The 18,799-nt window shown below is 39.9% G+C and overlaps 1 protein-coding gene across 1 annotated transcript in view; it reads left to right on the top strand.

The window, feature by feature from the left end:
- The first annotated feature begins 994 nt into the window (after window positions 1-994).
- LOC127028610 (ADP-ribosylation factor-like protein 15) overlaps window positions 995-18,799 on the top strand; it is a 248,064-nt gene continuing 230,259 nt past the window's right edge. The window contains exon 1 of the mRNA XM_050914331.1: window positions 995-1,048. Coding sequence (XP_050770288.1) covers window positions 995-1,048 — 54 coding nt within the window. The remainder of the gene's footprint in view (window positions 1,049-18,799) is intronic.

Here is an 18,799-nt window from a genome sequence, read left to right as displayed (position 1 = left end):
AGTCTGTAACATCCAGCACTTTACCTTCAACATCTTAAAATACATGCAGATGAGGTGTGGACTTGGTAAACATATAGTAAAAATGCTCCACTTGATTGCTTTAATTTTTGCCTACAGTGACTTCTTGAATACCTTACTTAAAGGAATTCCTCAATTACAGTTCTGAATAAATCATTGTAAGCCTGGTTTATTGTACTTGACTATATAAAAAATGGCAAACGTACAATAGGTTTTATTGGGAGGGGAAGTTACATTTATTTTCTGGCTTCTTTATGCTATTTAAAGAAGGTGTGTTTTCATCTGAAATTCATAGTCCATCTTCAGCCTCTCTGGGATACTGCAGAAGACATAGAATTGTGACATCACAATAGATTGGAAGTTGAGGGTAAAAACTTTTAATATGATTATTCACAGCTGTAAGAGTAGATTACTGCCTTGAATATTTTATTTAAAGAGTTCTATTTTAAACATGAAAATCTCAGAAAATTAAAGGAGTATGAATTTAGAAATGCAGGAAGGTATATGCATTATTTTGGTATATGGAGGAAGAGAATTTGAATGATGATACAGGGAAAGAACTACTATAACTATGGAAGCTCTTTACAGTCCACTAAGAAGCCAAAAAGCATATTACTCTCTTAAAATGTCTCTTGAAGGTTGTTTTTAAACCAGAGTAGATAAAAATAAATGGGACTGAAAACTTGCATGCAAAATAATGTTGTGTACGGGCATTTTGGGGAGCATTGCCTAATTTGAGGCTTATAATGAAATATAGAATTAGGAAGTGCAATGGTGTTGGCAGCTGCTTTTTTATGAAAAGTAATAAGTATCTGCATAATCTGAGTTTATATGGCATTTTTCTCAGCTTGTTTAGTACAACCTTACAGGAGAAACGTAAAGTAGTATACCATCAGGTGTTTCTTTCAGGGGAGAGGTGGGAGAAAAACTTTAATTCTTAATAAATAGCATTCTTGATAATGTCTTTAATTTCTTTATGTCTGAATGTATCCAGCTCTCATTTGCTGTTTGTAGAATTGGCATTTACGTGGTAAGGCAATGTTCTAACTAACAATAATTTTTGTTAGTGTTACTTCTTTTCACTAAAATGGTATTTACTTAGTTTTTTGGGATCAGGATTAAGTAATGCAGTTAGCAAAAGAGATTTGTCATATTAGTTTACATAAACAGACTACAGTCCTGTCAAAGACTTGCTAACACCAGGACAGAAAAAGTATTCTCCACTTTAATTAAAGAGGTAAAGAAAAATTCAACCAACCTATTAAGAAAATTTGGAATTCATGTGTATCAGTTGCTGAGAATTCTGGCCTAATATAACTGCTGAAGGATTTGTATACATTTGCTTTTAAATATCCATGATGTTTGAGTAATGTCATATATTAAAACACATTAGCTAAATGCACATATTGTTGTAAGCTTTGTCTGAAGTACCTTAATATTTTCTAAATGCTGTTAAGTTAACCTCCCAAACCTTAATTAAGTTATATAAAAGAAATATGTGGTTTACTTCAAACATATGTCCCAAATATGCTAAGATATTTTAATTTCACTTTTCTCGCAGTTGCTGTTCCCAGTTGTTCCAGTTAATGATGAGAACAGTTAGATGAATGGGGTGTTTTGTAGAAATTCATTGAGTAAGCTCTGCTTGCTGAACGTATAAGACACTTGTTCAAATCACGCTTCAAATCCTGGAGCTTTTGGAGTGGGAGTGCTGCTCCCACTGTTAATAATTTCAGGAGGAAGCCTGGCACGTTACATTTTTCATTTTATTAGGCTGTACAGTCAAAACGGTAGGTGACTTTTGAACAACTGAGGACTATGTGCCACCAGTGAGTCTTGCTTGGGGATAGAATCACAAAGTTTAAGATTTGCTTTTATTCCTAGAATTTGGTTCCAGCTAGGGTTTAATATCTGCATGAGTTTTTTTCCCATTACGTTTGCCTGTGTTCTGTTTTCAACATCTAAAAGACTATTTTCTAAATGGTAGAAAATAACAGATTTGGGTAATATGGACAAAATCCTCATGGAGGAAACTGCTACTTATAAAGTCAAAAGCATGTTTTCCTATGGTATTTAAGTTCCTTAGCAAGACTTTCTCTCCAGATTCCTATGTGATAAGACTATGCTTATCTTGAAGGATCAGAGGGGGTTATAGTATGAGGTTTTAATGGCTGCAAAGTATGCAAACCCTCTGTCATTCTCTAGAAGGCTATATTAAGCTGTCCAAATTAATTTCAGAGGATGTCCAAGTATAAATTTGTGTGTGTTGCAGAATCTGGTATAAGCAGGTATAATGTATAGCAAAATACACCCTCTGACAATAATTGGTTCTGTTTTAGTTTAAAATAGGTAAGTGTGGTGTGTATACTGCAGTTCACTGCTAAGTTGTGGTAGCTGCAGTTATAGTGATAGTTGGATAACTGATATCTCATTGTGACCTTTTGGGCAGCATAATTTTTAATTTCATCAAACATTTTAAATCACAAAATATAAAGAGCTAGCTTCATTTATGAAAATGCTGAGAGGAACTGATTTCATTGACTGCTTGGACTACAAAGGAGGAAAGTGAGGAGGATGATGAGTAGGATTTGGAGCACCCAGAGATGCACTGTTGTGGCCACAGTGTAGAGGGAGGACATTTCACATATAAAGTGCACGTGAAGGTTAAAACAGTTGCTTTAGGAAAAGGCTGAGTGCCTGGAGTACTTGCTTATACAGAAATGCTTGTCATTGGAAAGGCGAGTTTCAGATGATCTGACTGGAGAGTGAGTTTGGACAGCTTTGGTATCAGAGTAAAGGGAGAGGCCTGCTGAAGTGAGAGCTATGCAGAAGCGCAGTGTGATAGTTCCTCTCTCCATACTGTGCCCTGCTCATGCTCAGTCATGTAACTTGGTCACTGGATTTGTCACTCAAGTATGCGAGCAGTCTGGCAGCTAGCAAGTATGGTGCTCCCTACTGATGTCAAGAAGCAAAACTCCAATTCATATTTCCCATTTAACTAATTCCTTGTATCATGTGCTTTCTACTGCATGCTGTTTTGCAGATTTAATAGATTTTTTTTTTGTTAATTTATTTTTATCCAAAAGCTAAGCACTCTCTCAAATGCCAGTCCTTACCAGCACAATGTGTTCAGTTTGTACTGTATTATCTGGACACTTCCTGTTCTGCACATCCTTGTTGTACAGTGCCATAAGTATCTTACAAAGGCTCTTAGTCCTTTGGACTACAGACATCTCAATTATTAGTCTGTTATCAAGCTGTTTATCAGTAACACTCTTGAGCGCCCATTACTTCAGCTGTACTACTGCATTAAATAGGCTTCCTGTTTTTCAGGCCTGTACAGATTATGAGGTGGAGGAAGGGTTTATATAGATATCCATGGCAAAAGAGCCTGTGCTGCCTCAGCTACCATGACTAAGAGGATGAAGCTTCGTTGTCTTGAGCTAGGAAAAACATAGATCTTTGCAAGAGTGCAGAAAGAGATGTGATGCCCATTTTGGGGGATTAAACCAGATGAGATTATTTAGAAGTGTATATCCAGTCCAAGGGGGGAGTAGAAAAGCAGAGGTGGTTAATATAAAAACTGTATAGGTATTTGTAGGGATCTGAAGCTGAAAGATGTGTATCCTAAAATGAAAACATTATCATAAACTTAAATGGAAACTTTTGGGATTAAAAAACAACCAACCAACCAAAATGAAACTTTCCTCTGTGCGTTTCACGCAGCTAGTACCTTCTGGCAGAAGTACCAGTCTTTTCAGACTGCATGTTTCTGCTTCTTCCACTATACTAGTGTCTGAGTCAGATGTGTCAGTTGGAAGTGTGGGAACAGGCAGATAAATTACTTTTTAAATCTGCGTGGCTGTGGAGATTGTAAGCATATGACACCTCATAGCAAAGCTTATCATTATATTATCATTAACTTCTTTTCTGCTTCTGATTTAATTTTCTTAACCAGGTAAAAATCCTAATGAAATAATGGTGGAGAGTTCAACCTACATGAACTTCAGAGGAAAAATAATAAAAAGTTTGTTGTCTATCTTGTAAGACAGTTTTTATGATGGGACATTTGCCACCTTTATAGATATTTAGGACTCCACCTCAGAAACAGTATGCATGATTGTATGCCTACACATAATCTCTGGAAGGTTCTCTGATACTCTGTACTAGGCTTTGAGACTTTTTTCTTCTAAACTGTTTGCATATAATAGTAAGGGTTTTTTTGAACAGGGGTAATAGCGTATTCTTTCCTGTCCATATTCTGCAAATATGACTCCAGGAATAAGCAAAAAGACTAGTAACTTTCCTATCACTTGTTGTTTTGGACAACAAAACAAGGACAGAAGCCTCTGCAGTGGTAAGAACTATGCAGAAAAACTAAGGAGGCCTAGTGGAAGCGTGGTCCTTGGCTGGTATGCATTAGCAAGAAAAATTCTAGAAAAAAACATTTTCCCTTCTCAGGAAATTAGAGAGTAACGGTTTTCCTTGATTGTAGAATATGACATCAATAGATAAACAATTAGAAAACACTAGTTTAAAAACAAACAAACAATAAGGATAACAAAAAGTCCTCTGTAGAGCTTTCTGCTTCTCAGATGCTGGGTATGGCAAAAGTGATGCATGCTAGCAGCATTGCATCAGTGTTGGCATCATTTTCCTGAAAATGATGAGTAATGGATATTTTGGTATTAGTAGCCTTTTGGCTTGAATTTGCACAGTGAGTTGTGGAAATAAATGATGCATTTATAAAGCTGTGCTTACTATAGTTTATATATGGTAAGTATAGTAAATGATGCAAATGTGCTTTTAGTTCTCTGGTTTACTTTGGATTAACTTACATTTGTCTTTGTTTATAATGATAAATTCATGTCTTGAAATGGTTTGACTGGAAACAGCTGGTGCGCGAAGGAATTTGATGTTGGAACAAAACAGAAATAACATTATTCATGAAGTGTTGGAGGGGAAGCTCTTAAGAGAAGAGAAACCAACTGAGGTGATAACTAAAGGCAATCATGGAATAGGAGGTAATCATGGAAGCATGTTTGGAGCATGGTTCAGGAGCCAGTCTGTTGTGGCTTACAGTATGGAAAGCTTCCTGTGAGACTCTTCCCCTCCCCAATGTGGTTTCCTATTGGAAAATGGAAAGCTAAAGTAATAACAGAGCTCATACAGCATATCCTGTCTATTCCTCCCTTTCCCATGTTGTGTCCTTGACATGAGCAGCAAAACAAAGGCACAAAAAGGCAGCAGGAAAAAAATCCTTTTATGTGCTACCCTTTGGGAAATGTGGACAATTCCATTCACAGTCACTATTGATATTCTGTGGGTAGACTGCTGGATAGGAAAGGTATAAATGTTTTCAACTTCCAGCCTTAAATAAAAGGTGCTTGCTATCACCAGAGTCTTGGCAGTGACTTGTGTTTGATAAAAGCATGTCCAGTTTGTTGTAAATGTGTAGTCAAGCTGCTTGAACCATGCTGGTTATGGTGTGTGTTGCTACCAACCTAAACAGGAGAAAGAGGGGCAGAATGTTCTGATGCATGTGTTGTTCTGTGCATGTGAATGTTAGATACATTACGGATTTTTTGATATGAGCTGTGAGACTTTCCCTTCTACTTTTCTGAAATAAAGAATTGTGACTTTTTTCAAATGGGGAAAGACAGGTGAAGTGGGAAAACATCAAGGCTGGGCCAGGAGTGAGGATCAGAATACAATTATCTACCCTTTCTCTCCATAGAGTTTATTGGTCAAAGTAAACTGTACTCGAATTGCTGAGCAGCCTCTCTCCTTGTGGCCAGAGCTCATGTTATCTGCTCAAAGAGCTCAACAGCTTGGTCCAACCAATGCTGCTTGCGACAGCATTGCTTCCCTGTGCTATTAACTGATATACTCTCTACTTACAACCTTTTGACAACTTCTGACAACTAGTAATTTATTTCACTGGGAAATGTATGGTTTGCCAAATTAGCCTGTTAATTTTTGTCAGAATGAAATGTTGTGTTTTTGACAAACTTGCAGGCTGGAATAAAACTTTGTCCTGAACTAGGGAAATGATGAACTTGGATTGTGCTCCATCTGACTGGTCTCTGCTGTCCATGACCCCTTACTGTTCAAGGTCTCCCTGCTCTAGAGAACACCAGTGGTGTTCCACAGACCATTAACTAGGGAGGACTAGGAAAAAAGCCCAGACCCTTATTACAAGAGTCTCAAATCTTTTCTGTTCAGACAAGTTGCGGTTCAGTTTGTATTTATCAAAGCTATGTGGTTGGTTATCCTGTATGTAAACACTGTTTTGCATCTTCCCTTTGGAAATCAGGATTCCTGATCTTCATTGTTGCTCTCTTTCCAGAAAACAGTTCTGTAATGTACTGGCAAAATGTCATGTTTTGCCTTCAGTGACTGGTCCACGTGAAAGATAAATGTATTGGGTTTGCGTGGCAAGGTTTTGGTAGCGGGGGGGCTACAGGGGTGGCTTCTGTGAGAAGATGCCAGAAGCTTCCCCTATGTCCGATAGAGCCAATGCCACCCGGCTCCAAGTTGGACCCGCCGCTGGCCAAGGCCGAGCCAATCAGCAACAGTGGTAGAGCCTCTGGGATAACATATTTAAGAAAGGGAAAAGAAGTTACAGGGGAGTAGCAGCTGCAGCCAGAGAGAGCGGAGTGAGAATATGTGAGAGGAACAACTCTGCAGACACCAAGGTCAGGGAAGAAGGAAGGGGAGGAGGTGCTCCAGGCGCCAGAGCAGAGATTCCCCTGCAGCCCGTGGTGAAGACCATGGTGAGGCAGGCTGTCCCCCTGCAGCCCATGGAGGACCCCACGCCGGAGCAGGTGGATGCACCCGAAGGAGGCTGTGACCCTGTGGGAAGCCTGTGCTGGAGCAGGCTCCTGGCAGGACCTGTGGAGAGAGGAGCCCACGCTGAAGCAGGTTTTCTGGCAGGGCTTGTGACCCCATGGGGGACCCACGCTGGAGCAGTCTGTTCCTGAAGGACTGCACCCCGTGGATGGGACCCACGCTGGAGCAGTTCTTGAAGAACTGCAGCCTGTGGGAAGGACTCAAGTTGGAGAAGTTCATGGAGGACTGTCTCCCGTGGGAGGGACCCCACGATGGAGCAGGGGAAGAGTGTGAGGAGTTCCCCCCCTGAGGAGGAAGGAGTGGCAGAGACAATGTGTGATGAACTGACCGCAACCCCCATTCCCCATCCCCCTGTGCCGCTCAGGGAGAGGAGGTAGAGAAAATCGGGAGTGAAGTTGTGCCCGGGAAGAAGGGAGGGTGGGGGGAAGGTGTTTTAAGATTTTGGTTTTATTTCTCATTATCCTGCTCTGATTTGCTTGGCAATAAATTAAATTAATTTTCCCCAAGTCGAGTCTGTTTTGCCTGTGATGGTAATTGCTGAGTGATCTCCCTGTCCTTATCTCGACCCATGAGCCTTTCGTTGTATTTTCTCTCCCCTGTCCAGTTGAGGAGGGGGAGTGATAGAGCAGCTTTGGTGGGCACCTGGCATCCAGCCAAGGTTAACCCACCACACCGTTATAAATTGATACTGAAAACAAATATTGGCAAAGAAAGCATACGTCCTATACTTTCTTGATTCTTCCATTGCCCATGCATAGGAAAAAATACTGCTCTAACTGCAGAATCCTCCCCAGCCAGGGTCAACCCACCACAATAAACTACTCCTGTAGGCTCAAGTAGTGCAGGGGGTGATTGTGTGAGCATGGAATTTTCCTGATGGCCTCTGCTGAGCATCCTTTTTTGGTGCAGTTTGCAGAGTAGCTGCTTTAATTATAAAAATAATTATTTTAAATGAATAATAGATTTAAAATTTAAATTGCAAGTACATTGCAAAGCACAGGTATTCGACATCCTGACAATCTCTTATTAAAAATATCACATGCTTGAAATTTGAGCTGCCATATGACTGTGGACTCAAATAGTGGTGGAGCATGTTGAATTACTACGTGGCAAGTGTACAAATCCAGCAGTAAGCTTTATCATATGGATTATTGAGGGGGGCAAAAAGACTAGAAATGGCTCTTCAGTGAAAGTGAAGTTTTTCTTTCACATTCTGTAGTCCAAAAATTGGGATTGTGCGTAGCCATGAGGCTTGCAAAAAAGCAAGTTAATCTGCAGGGATTCCCGGAGTCTGGCTGGGCAATTCTAAATTGTGGTGAAAGATTGCCCTATGATTATGCTAAAAGTTACATGTACTGCTGTGTTTGTGTGTGTGTGCGCAATCACATCCTCTACTTTGTACAGTTGCATAAATAAGAATCTAATAGGTGATTTGCAAGTGGAAATAGCGAGTATCAGTAATATATACCATTTATAGTATTTGCATACAGCTGTTTTAGTTTTATGTATTGTTCTGTTGTTACACTATTATCTTCCTGAAAGTGGTGTTGCTTTTGAGTAATGAACATAGATTGTTTCTGGTTGGTCTGTATTTGCCTTTACCAGCAGCTGGACAACCACAATGTATTAATTATTGTCCTGGTTTCGGCTAGGACAGAGTTAATTTTCTTCCTAGTAGCTGGTATAGTGCTGTGTTTTGGATTTAGTAGGAAAAGAATGTTGACAACACACTGATGTTTTTAGTTGTAGCTAAGTAGTGTTTATCCTAAGTCAAGGATTTTTCAGCTTCTCACACCCAGCCAGCAAGAAGGCTGGAGGGGCACAAGAAGCTGGGAGGGGACACCGCCAGGACAGCTGACCCAAACTGGCCAAAGGGATATTCCATACCATATGACATCATGCCCAGTATATAAACTGGGGGAGCTGGCTGGGAGGGGGGATCGCGGCTCGGGAACTAACTGGGCATCAGTCAATGAGTGGTGAGCAATTGCATTGTGCACCACTTGCTTTGTATAGTTTAATTCTTTTAGTATTACTATTGTCATATTATCATTATCATTGTTTTTTCATTCCTTTCTGTCCTATTAAACTGTCTTTATCTCAACTCACGAGGTTTTTCTTTCCTGATTCTCTCCCCCATCCCAGGGGTGGGGGGGGCAGTGAGCAAGCGGCTGCGTGGTGCTTAGCTGCCAGCTGGGGTTAAACCACGACAATTATATTTCTTCTTGCAGGATAATTACCTTTTTCACAACATGACCTGTTACAGCAGAAGTAGGATCAGTCTGTTCATCAGGTTTTAGACTTGTTTTGATACTGTGAGCTCAAAAGCTTGTCTCTTTTTCTTAGACTGATAAAAGAATGCTTTTTCCTATGAACATGTTTGCACTGTATCCTGAGGGCATCACTGATATATGTGTTACTATTATGATTACTACTGTAAATAGTTTAATTCTGTTTTCTAAAGACATCTTGCGTTTGTTCAAGAATAGGTATCTTATAAAGGAAGAGATCATACAAGTGGATAGTAGATCAAATAAATTCAAGGAATTTAATGCCACAAAATTTCATCTATTATGAGTTAGCTTTTGGGGGGGCGGGGGGAAAGACCCTTCTAATTCTCTCCATTAGTATGTGTCTCTCCTTGGTGTTTTTGATGTTTCTCCTCACTTTGAAGTTGAAAACATTTGCTCAGGTGTTGAAGTTAGTTCTTAAAGTGGTCTGCTGAATTTCTTGCTGCTACAGCTTCTTTATAATTATAGTCTGCTGTCTTCAAAATGCTTTGAGATTGTGTCTATGTCTAAATAAAGCTGTAAATGCTTTTGGAAAGGCTGTTCTACAGCATCTTTTAGATCCTTTTAAAGTAAATAGCCGTTTTTGGATCAGCCTTTTATTGCAATGTTTGTATTTTGATTGCTTTGTTTATATTTCACACAAATCTTAAACCTATTTATATTCTGTAATATGAAGACCTTTGAAGAGTGCCACTTCATTTTTATTGGCAAGGATTTTTATAGTACAAAATTGCATTGAATTTTTAATGGGTTTATACTGCTAGGTATTATGTTGTTGAAGAGTAGAAAACTATAGTGTTTAATAGATATTGTAACTTCGTACAATGGTTCCACTGGTATGAATGTGTATAAATAGGCATACTTATATTTCAAAAGGTAGCTTTTGAGTAACTAAGTGTATTAGTATCTCCAAGGCCATTCTGGGCAATAGACTTTTAGGAATTGGTAAGATATTGAGAAGTGATGTCAAGGATGTCTTGTGTCCTGAAAAGTAGAGGTTACTTATAGCTATCACATGGCGTGTTGTAACCAAGACTTTACAATTCTGTTTCTGGTATTGTCGCAACTGCTTGTGTGAACGTAGTCAACTCTCTTGTACCTCCCTTTGCAGCAGTGTTTGTTCCAAGGCTTCCTAAACTTACAACTTCAATTTCTTAGCTGTATTTAATACTATCAGTTAAAGCGCTGGACCCACCTTGTTTCACTCAACCCTATTGACATGCTCTTTCAGAGCACACGCAAACACTAACTTGCATCAGCACAAATTATTTGTTGTGCAGTTAATAAAAATTAAATGTTCATCTCAGGCCAAAATGTAACCTACCCTCTTTGCTTATCTTTTCTCTTTGAGGAGCAGTACTCCTGTGTGCTTTCAGTATGTTTGCCTCTTGTTGAAGGGAAGCATGTAGTGCAGTGCACGGGCCTTCCTCAGTCCAATTCATATGAAATACATCTGTATGTCCTGTTTGAGATAGACATGGCAGAGGAGCTGCAAGACTGCACAGAGGTGATTTCATTTGCAGCAGTTCTAGCTAGCACAAGGTTGAAAAATAATCTTTGTCTCCTTCATTCTGTGGCACTGTGTTGGTTCCCTGGTTTGGGAAACATCTGTAACACCTTCCTCGCCTCCGCAAAACTCCTGAACATCAGCCAAGTAGTGTGGTTCTGCATGTTAAATTTTTCTTTGGTTCAGCTGCTTATGGAGTTACCTTAATGTAATCTGCTAATATTTATCACTGTCTTTTCTCTTTCATCCCCACAGTTCAGTTATTCATTATTTAATCTATTTTCTATACTCCTATCCTGTTCAATGGTTCCTTAAGTGTCATGTTTGTGTTCTTCACTTCTCTGATGTCATTCTACTTTTTCCTGGCCCTCTCTGTTAGATCAGACTTCTTGCCACTTGTATCCTGACAAAAATAATGCTTTTTATTCTCTACAACTCACTTTCCTTGTACTTCAAACTTGTTTCTTAGCGTTGCTTTGTTCATTTCCTCCAGTTTTAGCAGAGAGTATTTTACCTTCTCCAGTTGTTTGTTGGGGTGAGTGGTGGTGGTGAAAAGGGGGGTGTGTGTGTGTGCAGATGAAACATTTTGAGGTAAATTGTATGCTAGAATCTCTTTCCCTCAAATTCCATTAATAACTGCTTATTTAACCACTGTTCACGCTGTAGTGTAGTCAGACAACATACACTTCAACTTCTGGAAGATGGTTTGTTATTCCCTGGTAAACTGTCCATTGTAGTTTTAAATTCTTTCTCATTTTGTGCTACTATGAATTTGTCAAGTATGGTAGCCTTGTAATTTAAAAATACAGAGGGTTGATAATACATCACCGTACTTGGTAGTTTAGGATAGTCCATCTTTATGGAACTGAGGTGCTCAGAGTGTGGATCTGAAGTCAACTTTCCCAAGGTCCAGGTTGGATTGCTGGTGGGCTTTTTGGATTGAATCTTTTCTTATTTCCTGTTTCTTCCTCAATCATAACCCAATTTAGGTCTTAAGAAGCCTAAAATCTGTTCTGTTATCGACAAAAGTAAACTTGTAAAACTGTATGCATTTCCAAAACATGGGAGATTTTGTTTCTTAGCCAGGCCTGTGTTGTGTTAGTGTTCTCTTGAAGATATGCTTACTTCATTTTGTTGTCATCTTGAATTACATGGAAGACATTCCAGTGCATTTCTCTGGATTATATGCTCTTAAGTAATAACCCCTCTGTATATGGTCATACCTAGAGGCCTGGCAGAGGTTGATACTCTGTTCGATTCCTAGCGTAGTCTCCACTGTGACAAGCAGACTACAGGCAGATAGGGAACATATCAAACACAGCAGTGTGTGTGGAAACCGTGCAAGTTCTGTCTTGTGAACTTCTTGTCTACATGTGGAAAACAAGGTGGGATTTGTTGTGAAGTTGAACCAGTATAGACAAAAGATCCCGGAATGACGAAGGGAAAGTGGAACGAGCATATAGAGTAAAAGTTGACAAAGACTTTTGATTATTGACATCAAGGTTTGTGTTTCAGATGCTTTTGCCTTGCTGTTTGTAAGAGTTGTGTTTTTATTTTTTCCTGGTTATTTTCTCTTCTTGAATTTATTGGCTATGAAAGAGAGTTAATCTACTAAGAAGGTCACAGGATCAGGTTGGGTCATGTTGTGGTTTGTTAGAGGTGTTAAGAAATACTAGTCATTTAGCTTAAGTTTTAAATAGAATGAATCGCTCAGAGTCAATCATTTGACATTAGGATGCAGGGGTTACAGCATAATGTTGTGCGATTTGGTATACTGTTTGTTTAGCATTACTTACTTAGCATGAGTAGCTAGATTTGCTGAAGCCTTAGGCTGCAAGCTGTGAACTTTCACCTAGATATGCTGAACTTTTACCTAGTTAAGCAAAAGAGGGCCTCCAGAGCCAGCGCAAACCAGAAGATAAGGAGGCTACAACCGTCAGCAGAAGCTGCAACTTGACAAGATAAGAACAGTTAACAGCCTTCCTGCAGACAGAGAAAGAATCCAATAAGGTGTTAGAAGATCCCAGACCAGAAATCACCATTGGACCAAAAGGCACAGGAGGGGCGGGTGCATAGATTATAAGGGTATAATTGCCCAGGGATTTCTTTGTTCGGGGTCCCTCTCCGGAGGCACCCAGCTCGAGCTGGTGGTTTTTTTTTTTTTTTTTTTTTCTGGCTGTACCATTTGAATAAATGATTTTTTTTTTTATAAGATTCAATGCCTGAGACTCTGCTACGGGAAACCTAGGGTTTGAACTGCGATGAAACTTCTTTAACAAGAGGGAGGTAACTCTTGGTTTCAAGGGTTCTAAAATGATTTTCACTGTAACATCTCACTTGACTTTGAACAAGAAGGTAACTCTGAAAGGGACCAAATGGTCAAATGCTCACCAGATTTACATACCAGTTTAAAAAGCAGAGGCTACAGTAGCATGAGAATCCCAAATACCAGACCTCAGCCTTGCAGGTCAGAATAACATGAAGGTCATGAAAGGGAATTATAAATCCAAACACACCATGAATAAGAAGGTCAAAATATATTTATAAAAAAAAAAAAACCAAAAACAAATAAAACCCAACAACATTGCTGTGGAATGAGCTATGCTGAACCAATGGAAATGTGAGGCTCTCGGACTATTGGATACTGAGTAAGAAAACCACAATAAAAGAAACCGGTTTTAGGTGTGTGTTCTGCTGAGGCTGCAATGTAATTTGAATTAATCTAAATAATCTATTATTCTCTAATAATAATCTAGTGGATGGTAAATCAGCTTCAGATGGAGAATATGAATAAAGCTCTTAGTAAGTACGAAATCTGAATGTATTTGGAAATGCCTCTGGAACTCTTCTTCATGGTGATTTTATTATTCTATCTGCTTGTCTTCCTGAATCTTGCAGCTAGTGGCTTAACTTTCAAACTTCCTGATGAGACACAAGCTAATTTTTTTCTTTTTTTACAGCAGGGTAAACTGAGGTGTAAAATGCAAACAACTTATTGATATTCCACAGCAAGTTCTAGACAAGATTTAGAATCTTGTGGTTCCGAATCATGGTGCCTTGCACTGTGACCTGCTACATGCCCTTGACTCATTGACATATGTGCATTTGAATTCTGTTATTAGCCTTTTGCTCTTTTTACTGTTAAAATTAGAAAAAAAAAAATACATTGTGATTGCAAATTTGTGAATTTTAACATGGGTTTGAAAAAGATAGGCTTGTTTTGTGCAAGTTAGGGATTTTTCCTTTTATAATTCTGTACTCTAGCGTAGAAAGCTCTTCTCTGAGGAAGGAAGGTGTTAGTAATTTGCTCTTTCTTGAATACTATTGCAAAGAATACCATTTGGTTTCATGTTGTCACTACTCTGTCTGCTTTCTGACCTCTTGCAAGCTTTCTTTTCAAGGTTTCTTTAGGTGAGATAAGTGCGCCGGGTGAACTGACATCTTCCCTCTCTTAGCATATGGTTCTAATTAAGTAATCATTTTTTCCCATAGATGCTAACTGTGATAGTGTATGTGACCAGGGTTCAAGATTTTGTATTTGATCTGTTCCCTTCATTGCTAGAATATTTTTGATAAAAAAACTTGTGTTATATTTCAGTGTGTGTATTGCCTGCTTACCATAACTGCTGCCAGGAGGGTCTCGTGCTCTTAATCAGGAAAAAGCATTCAGTGGAGAACTGAAAAGAGAGAGTGCATAGCAAAGGTGGTGCCAAAACATTTATTTATAAAAGTTGTATATAAATTTTTACTATTATACACTCAGTATGTTGAAATATTGCAGGTCTTTGTGTTGCTGTTTAGGCACTGGGCACTGTATTCCTTAGCTCTTAAACTGACTTTGGTTACTTTCTGATGGTTATGTCTGTGTTTTGTACTGAAAACAGATTCCTTATTTGAAGAGCATGCTTTGATTCTTGGTGGAGCTTTGCAAGAGTTGTTTGGGATACAAAAGAAAATCTTTCTGTAGAGGGCTTTTCAGTGACTGTTTTGGGTTTGTCAAAGTTTAAATGCCGCCTTTTTTAAAAAGGGCTTAATCAAGAAAAGTGCTTTATAGACAGATGAATTAATGGATTAATGTGTTGCTGATGCAAGATTTCATGGCACGGATTGGTAAAGTATAAGAAGCCTCAGAAACAGAGAGTCTGCCTTGATGCACAAATGATTCTGTTTTTCATGTTCACATGATAGAATCATAATAAATAGGGCTGAAAGGAGTGAGAGTCATCTAATTCATCCCTGGCTCAGAAGCAGCATGTGCTACGGCCAAACCAGCTCTGACCAGACTGGTTCTCTAAAAAACCCCAGCAGATTCCATAATCTCCTCTGGTAACCTCTTTCTGAGGTTGACTAGCCATACTCTTCTACACAATTTTTCTAAGATCTAACCTAAGTCTCCTGTTAATCTCTCTTGCTACAGTTTAAGCTCTTCTTTGTCTTACACATAGCAAACAGGGAGAAAAGTCTGTTCCTTTGTTGTTTGAAAATTGGTTGTCACATACTTTCTCAGCTTTCTGTAAGTTAACAGATAGGTCATTCTGTACAGAATTCCAAAGTGAGGAGTTATTTGTGTGGCAGGTTACAACTGAGAGGTGCTGCTATATAGCTCCCCTTTGTTCTTTTGCCTTATTTGCTTCAATAAAACAGAGATCAGAAGCAGCTTATTTTCATGCTGAACATATTAAATTGCTTGATGAGGATCTTTTACTGGGTAGGTGCTCTCCTGTCAAGAATACCTGGAAAGACTCTTAGAAGATAAGCTTAACCAATGTTAGCACTTTATTTTATTGGACAATAGAAACAATATAAATATACCTGGATGTTCCTAGAAGAGTGGGTGAAACCATGAAACAGATTCAATGTTTTTTCTTTATCTTTAAGAGACTTACCAGTTGTGACTCATCACCTCTATTATATAAGTTGTGAATAGATTATTTTTATAGGAACAAGATTCTCTCCCCTGAATAAGGGTATACTTTGAACAAAAGTGTATTGCAAATGCTTCCATCATTGTATGGCCTTTATTTAAAAGGGAACTTGAATTGCTATGTGTGCTGGTTTTGGCTGGGATAGAGTTAAATTTCTTCATACTAGCTGGTATGGGGCTATTTTTTGGATTTGTGCTGGTGTGGTGGGTTGACCCTGGCTGGACGCCAGGTGCCCACCAAAGCCGCTCTATCACTCCCCTCCTCAGCTGGACAGGGGAGAGAAAATATAACAAAAGGCTCATGGGTCGAGATAAGGACAGGGAGATCACTCAGCCATTACCGTCACAGGCAAAACAGACTCGACTTGGGGAAAAAAATTAATTTAATTTATTGCCAAGCAAATCAGAGCAGGATAATGAGAAATAAAACCAAATCTTAAAAACACCTTCCCCCCACCCCTCCCTTCTTCCCGGGCTTAACTTTACTCCCGATTTTCTCTACCTCCTCCCCCTGAGTGGCGCAGTGGGATGGGGAATGGGGGTTTGGGTCAGTTCATCACACGTTGTTTCTGCCGCTCCTTCCTCCTCAGGGGGAGGACTCCTCACACTCTTCCCCTGCTCCAGCGTGGGGTCCCTCCCATGGGAGACAGTCCTTCACGAACTTCTCCAACGTGGGTCCTTCCCATGGCCTACAGTTCTTCATGAACTGCTCCAGCGTGGGTCCCCCATGGGTTCACAAGTCCTGCCAGCAAACCTGCTTCAGCGTGGGCTCCTCTCTCCACGGGTCCACAGGTTCTGCCAGGAGCCTGCTCCAGCGCGGGCTTCCCACGGGGTCACAGCCTCCTTCAGGTGCATCCACCTGCTCCGGCGTGGGGTCCTCCACAGGCTGCAGAGTGGATATCTGCTCCACTGTGGACCTCCATGGGCTGCAGGGGGACAGCCTGCCTCACCATGGTCTTCACCATGGGCTGCAGGGGAATCTCTGCTCCGGCGCCTGGAGCACCTCCTCCCCCTCCTTCTTCCCTGACCTTGGTGTCTGCAGAGTTGTTCCTCTCACATATTCTCACTCCTCTCTCTGGCTGCAACTGCAACTCCCCTGTAACTTCTTTTGCTTTTCTTAAATATGTTATCCCAGAGGCACTACCACTGTTGCTGATTGGCTCGGCCTTGGCCAGCGGCGGGTCCGACTTGGAGCCGGGTGGCATTGGCTCTATCGGACATAGGGGAAGCTTCTGGCATCTTCTCACAGAAGCCACCCCTGTAGCCCCCCCCGGCTACCAAAACCTTGCCACGCAAACCCAATATAGGGGGAAACAGTGTTGATAATACAGGGATGTCTTCCTTATTGCTGAGCAGTGCTTACACAGAGTCAAGGCCTTTTCTGCTTCTCACACCACCCCACCAGCGAGGAGGCTGGGGGTGCACAAGAAGTTGGGAGGGGACACAGCCGGGACAGCTGACCCCAACTGCCCAAAGGGATATTCCATACCATATGACGTCATGCTCAGCATATAAAGCTGGGGGAAGAAGAAGGAAGGGGGGGAAGTTCGGAGTGATGGCATTTTGTCTTCCCAAGTAACCATTATGCATGATGGAGCCCTGCTTTCCTGGGGATGGCTGAACACCTGCCTGCCGATGGGAAGTAGTGAATGAATTCCTTGTTTTGCTTTGCTTGCACATGCGGCTTTTGCTTTCCCTATTAAACTGTCTTTATCTCAACCCACGAGTTCTCACTTTTACCCTTCCGAGTCTCTCCCCCATCCCAGCGGGGGGGAGTGAGCAAGTGGCTGTGTGGTGCTTAGTTGCTGGCTGGGGTTAAACCACAACACTATGAAACCCATTAGTTCTCAAACCTTAACTTCTTGTATTACTTCTAGACCAACTAACTTCAGTGCAGCTGTTTGCTATGATCTTTTACAAAGAGAACTATTTCTATTTCTGATTTAACAATAAGGAAGTTGCTATTTAAAACCTGGAAATCTGTATATAGGATTGAGTCAATATATATGATTTTTATGGAATGTAATGCTGTTTCTGTATACAGGTAAAAACTGGTAAATTTGAACAAACTTTAAACTTGATTCACATTCTGCTTGCACGCCACCAAAGGCCAATGACTGGTTGTTAGCACTAGGGCTCTTGTCAATTGATTCAGGACAATCTACCTGGTTGGATTTATAGTCCAGTAGAACTATTTCCTATTTAGTTAAGGTTTTAGGAAGAGACAAGACCTGTAGGGCTTTCAATGAGAGTATGGGGTTTTTTTGCTTAATTTAGAGAGGGTGAGGTTAATTCACTTCTTATGCATAAGTGTTAATATGGTTATGGTGATTAGACTGTAAATCTAAATGATTGGTGTGTGTTCAGATGTTTGTTGCTTCATATAAAATGAATTAAACAGTTTATTGCCTTGTTGCATTTGAAGGAGTAAACAAAGTACAGATTTCAAACCAGTTAAGGTGGCCACTTTTCTACTTATTGTTATTTGCGAGTTTCTGTTTAGACTAATCTGCAGTCTAGAAAGTTTCTCTTCCGTCTCATTTGTTTGCTTTGAGTTTATCCAAAAGGCACTTGCTTAAGTAGTTTCTCATAACTTTTAGAAATCCACATACCAGTTGAAAAAAAATTTGCTTATATTAATCTAGGTACATAATTTGTAATAGAATTCTGTATCTTGTCAGTCTGTTTTATGTTCGCTTAAATGAAATATGTCTATTAATGTCTTAAATGTCTATTTTAAATTTTCAGATGCCTTCAGTAACCATAGAATGTGCAGTAAGAAATGGACATCGCCATCAGAATGCCAAAATATATTCTGAAAACATGAATATTTCCAAGAGACAAGTTTTTCTTAAAGAACAAGTAGCTGCATATTTTGAAGGACAAGTTGAGTTAGATGGTCCTCAAAATTCCAAATTAAGCTTGGATTCAGCTTTCAATAAAGCTGTGTTAGTCTCTAATAAAGTTGAGGGGTAGCAGTCAAAAAGGTTGTTAGATAAACCAGGTAATAAAATGGGTATTTTAACATGTATGAAACAGATAGCTCTGGGATATTTACAAGTTAAGCATCTTTTTGTTGATCTTATTGGAAACTATGAAGTTGATGTCATATGCAGGTTCTGACTGTGATAGGAAAATTTTCAGCTACACATCATGGGTATATGCAAATGTAAGTGGTTTTGTAATGAACAATCTTGTTGGATGGAA

Source organism: Gymnogyps californianus, unplaced genomic scaffold (assembly GCF_018139145.2).
Source record: "Gymnogyps californianus isolate 813 unplaced genomic scaffold, ASM1813914v2 HiC_scaffold_36, whole genome shotgun sequence".
NCBI lineage: Eukaryota > Metazoa > Chordata > Aves > Accipitriformes > Cathartidae > Gymnogyps > Gymnogyps californianus.
Note: the sequence above shows the minus strand (reverse complement) of the source record. Positions and strands in the feature narration are given on the sequence as shown.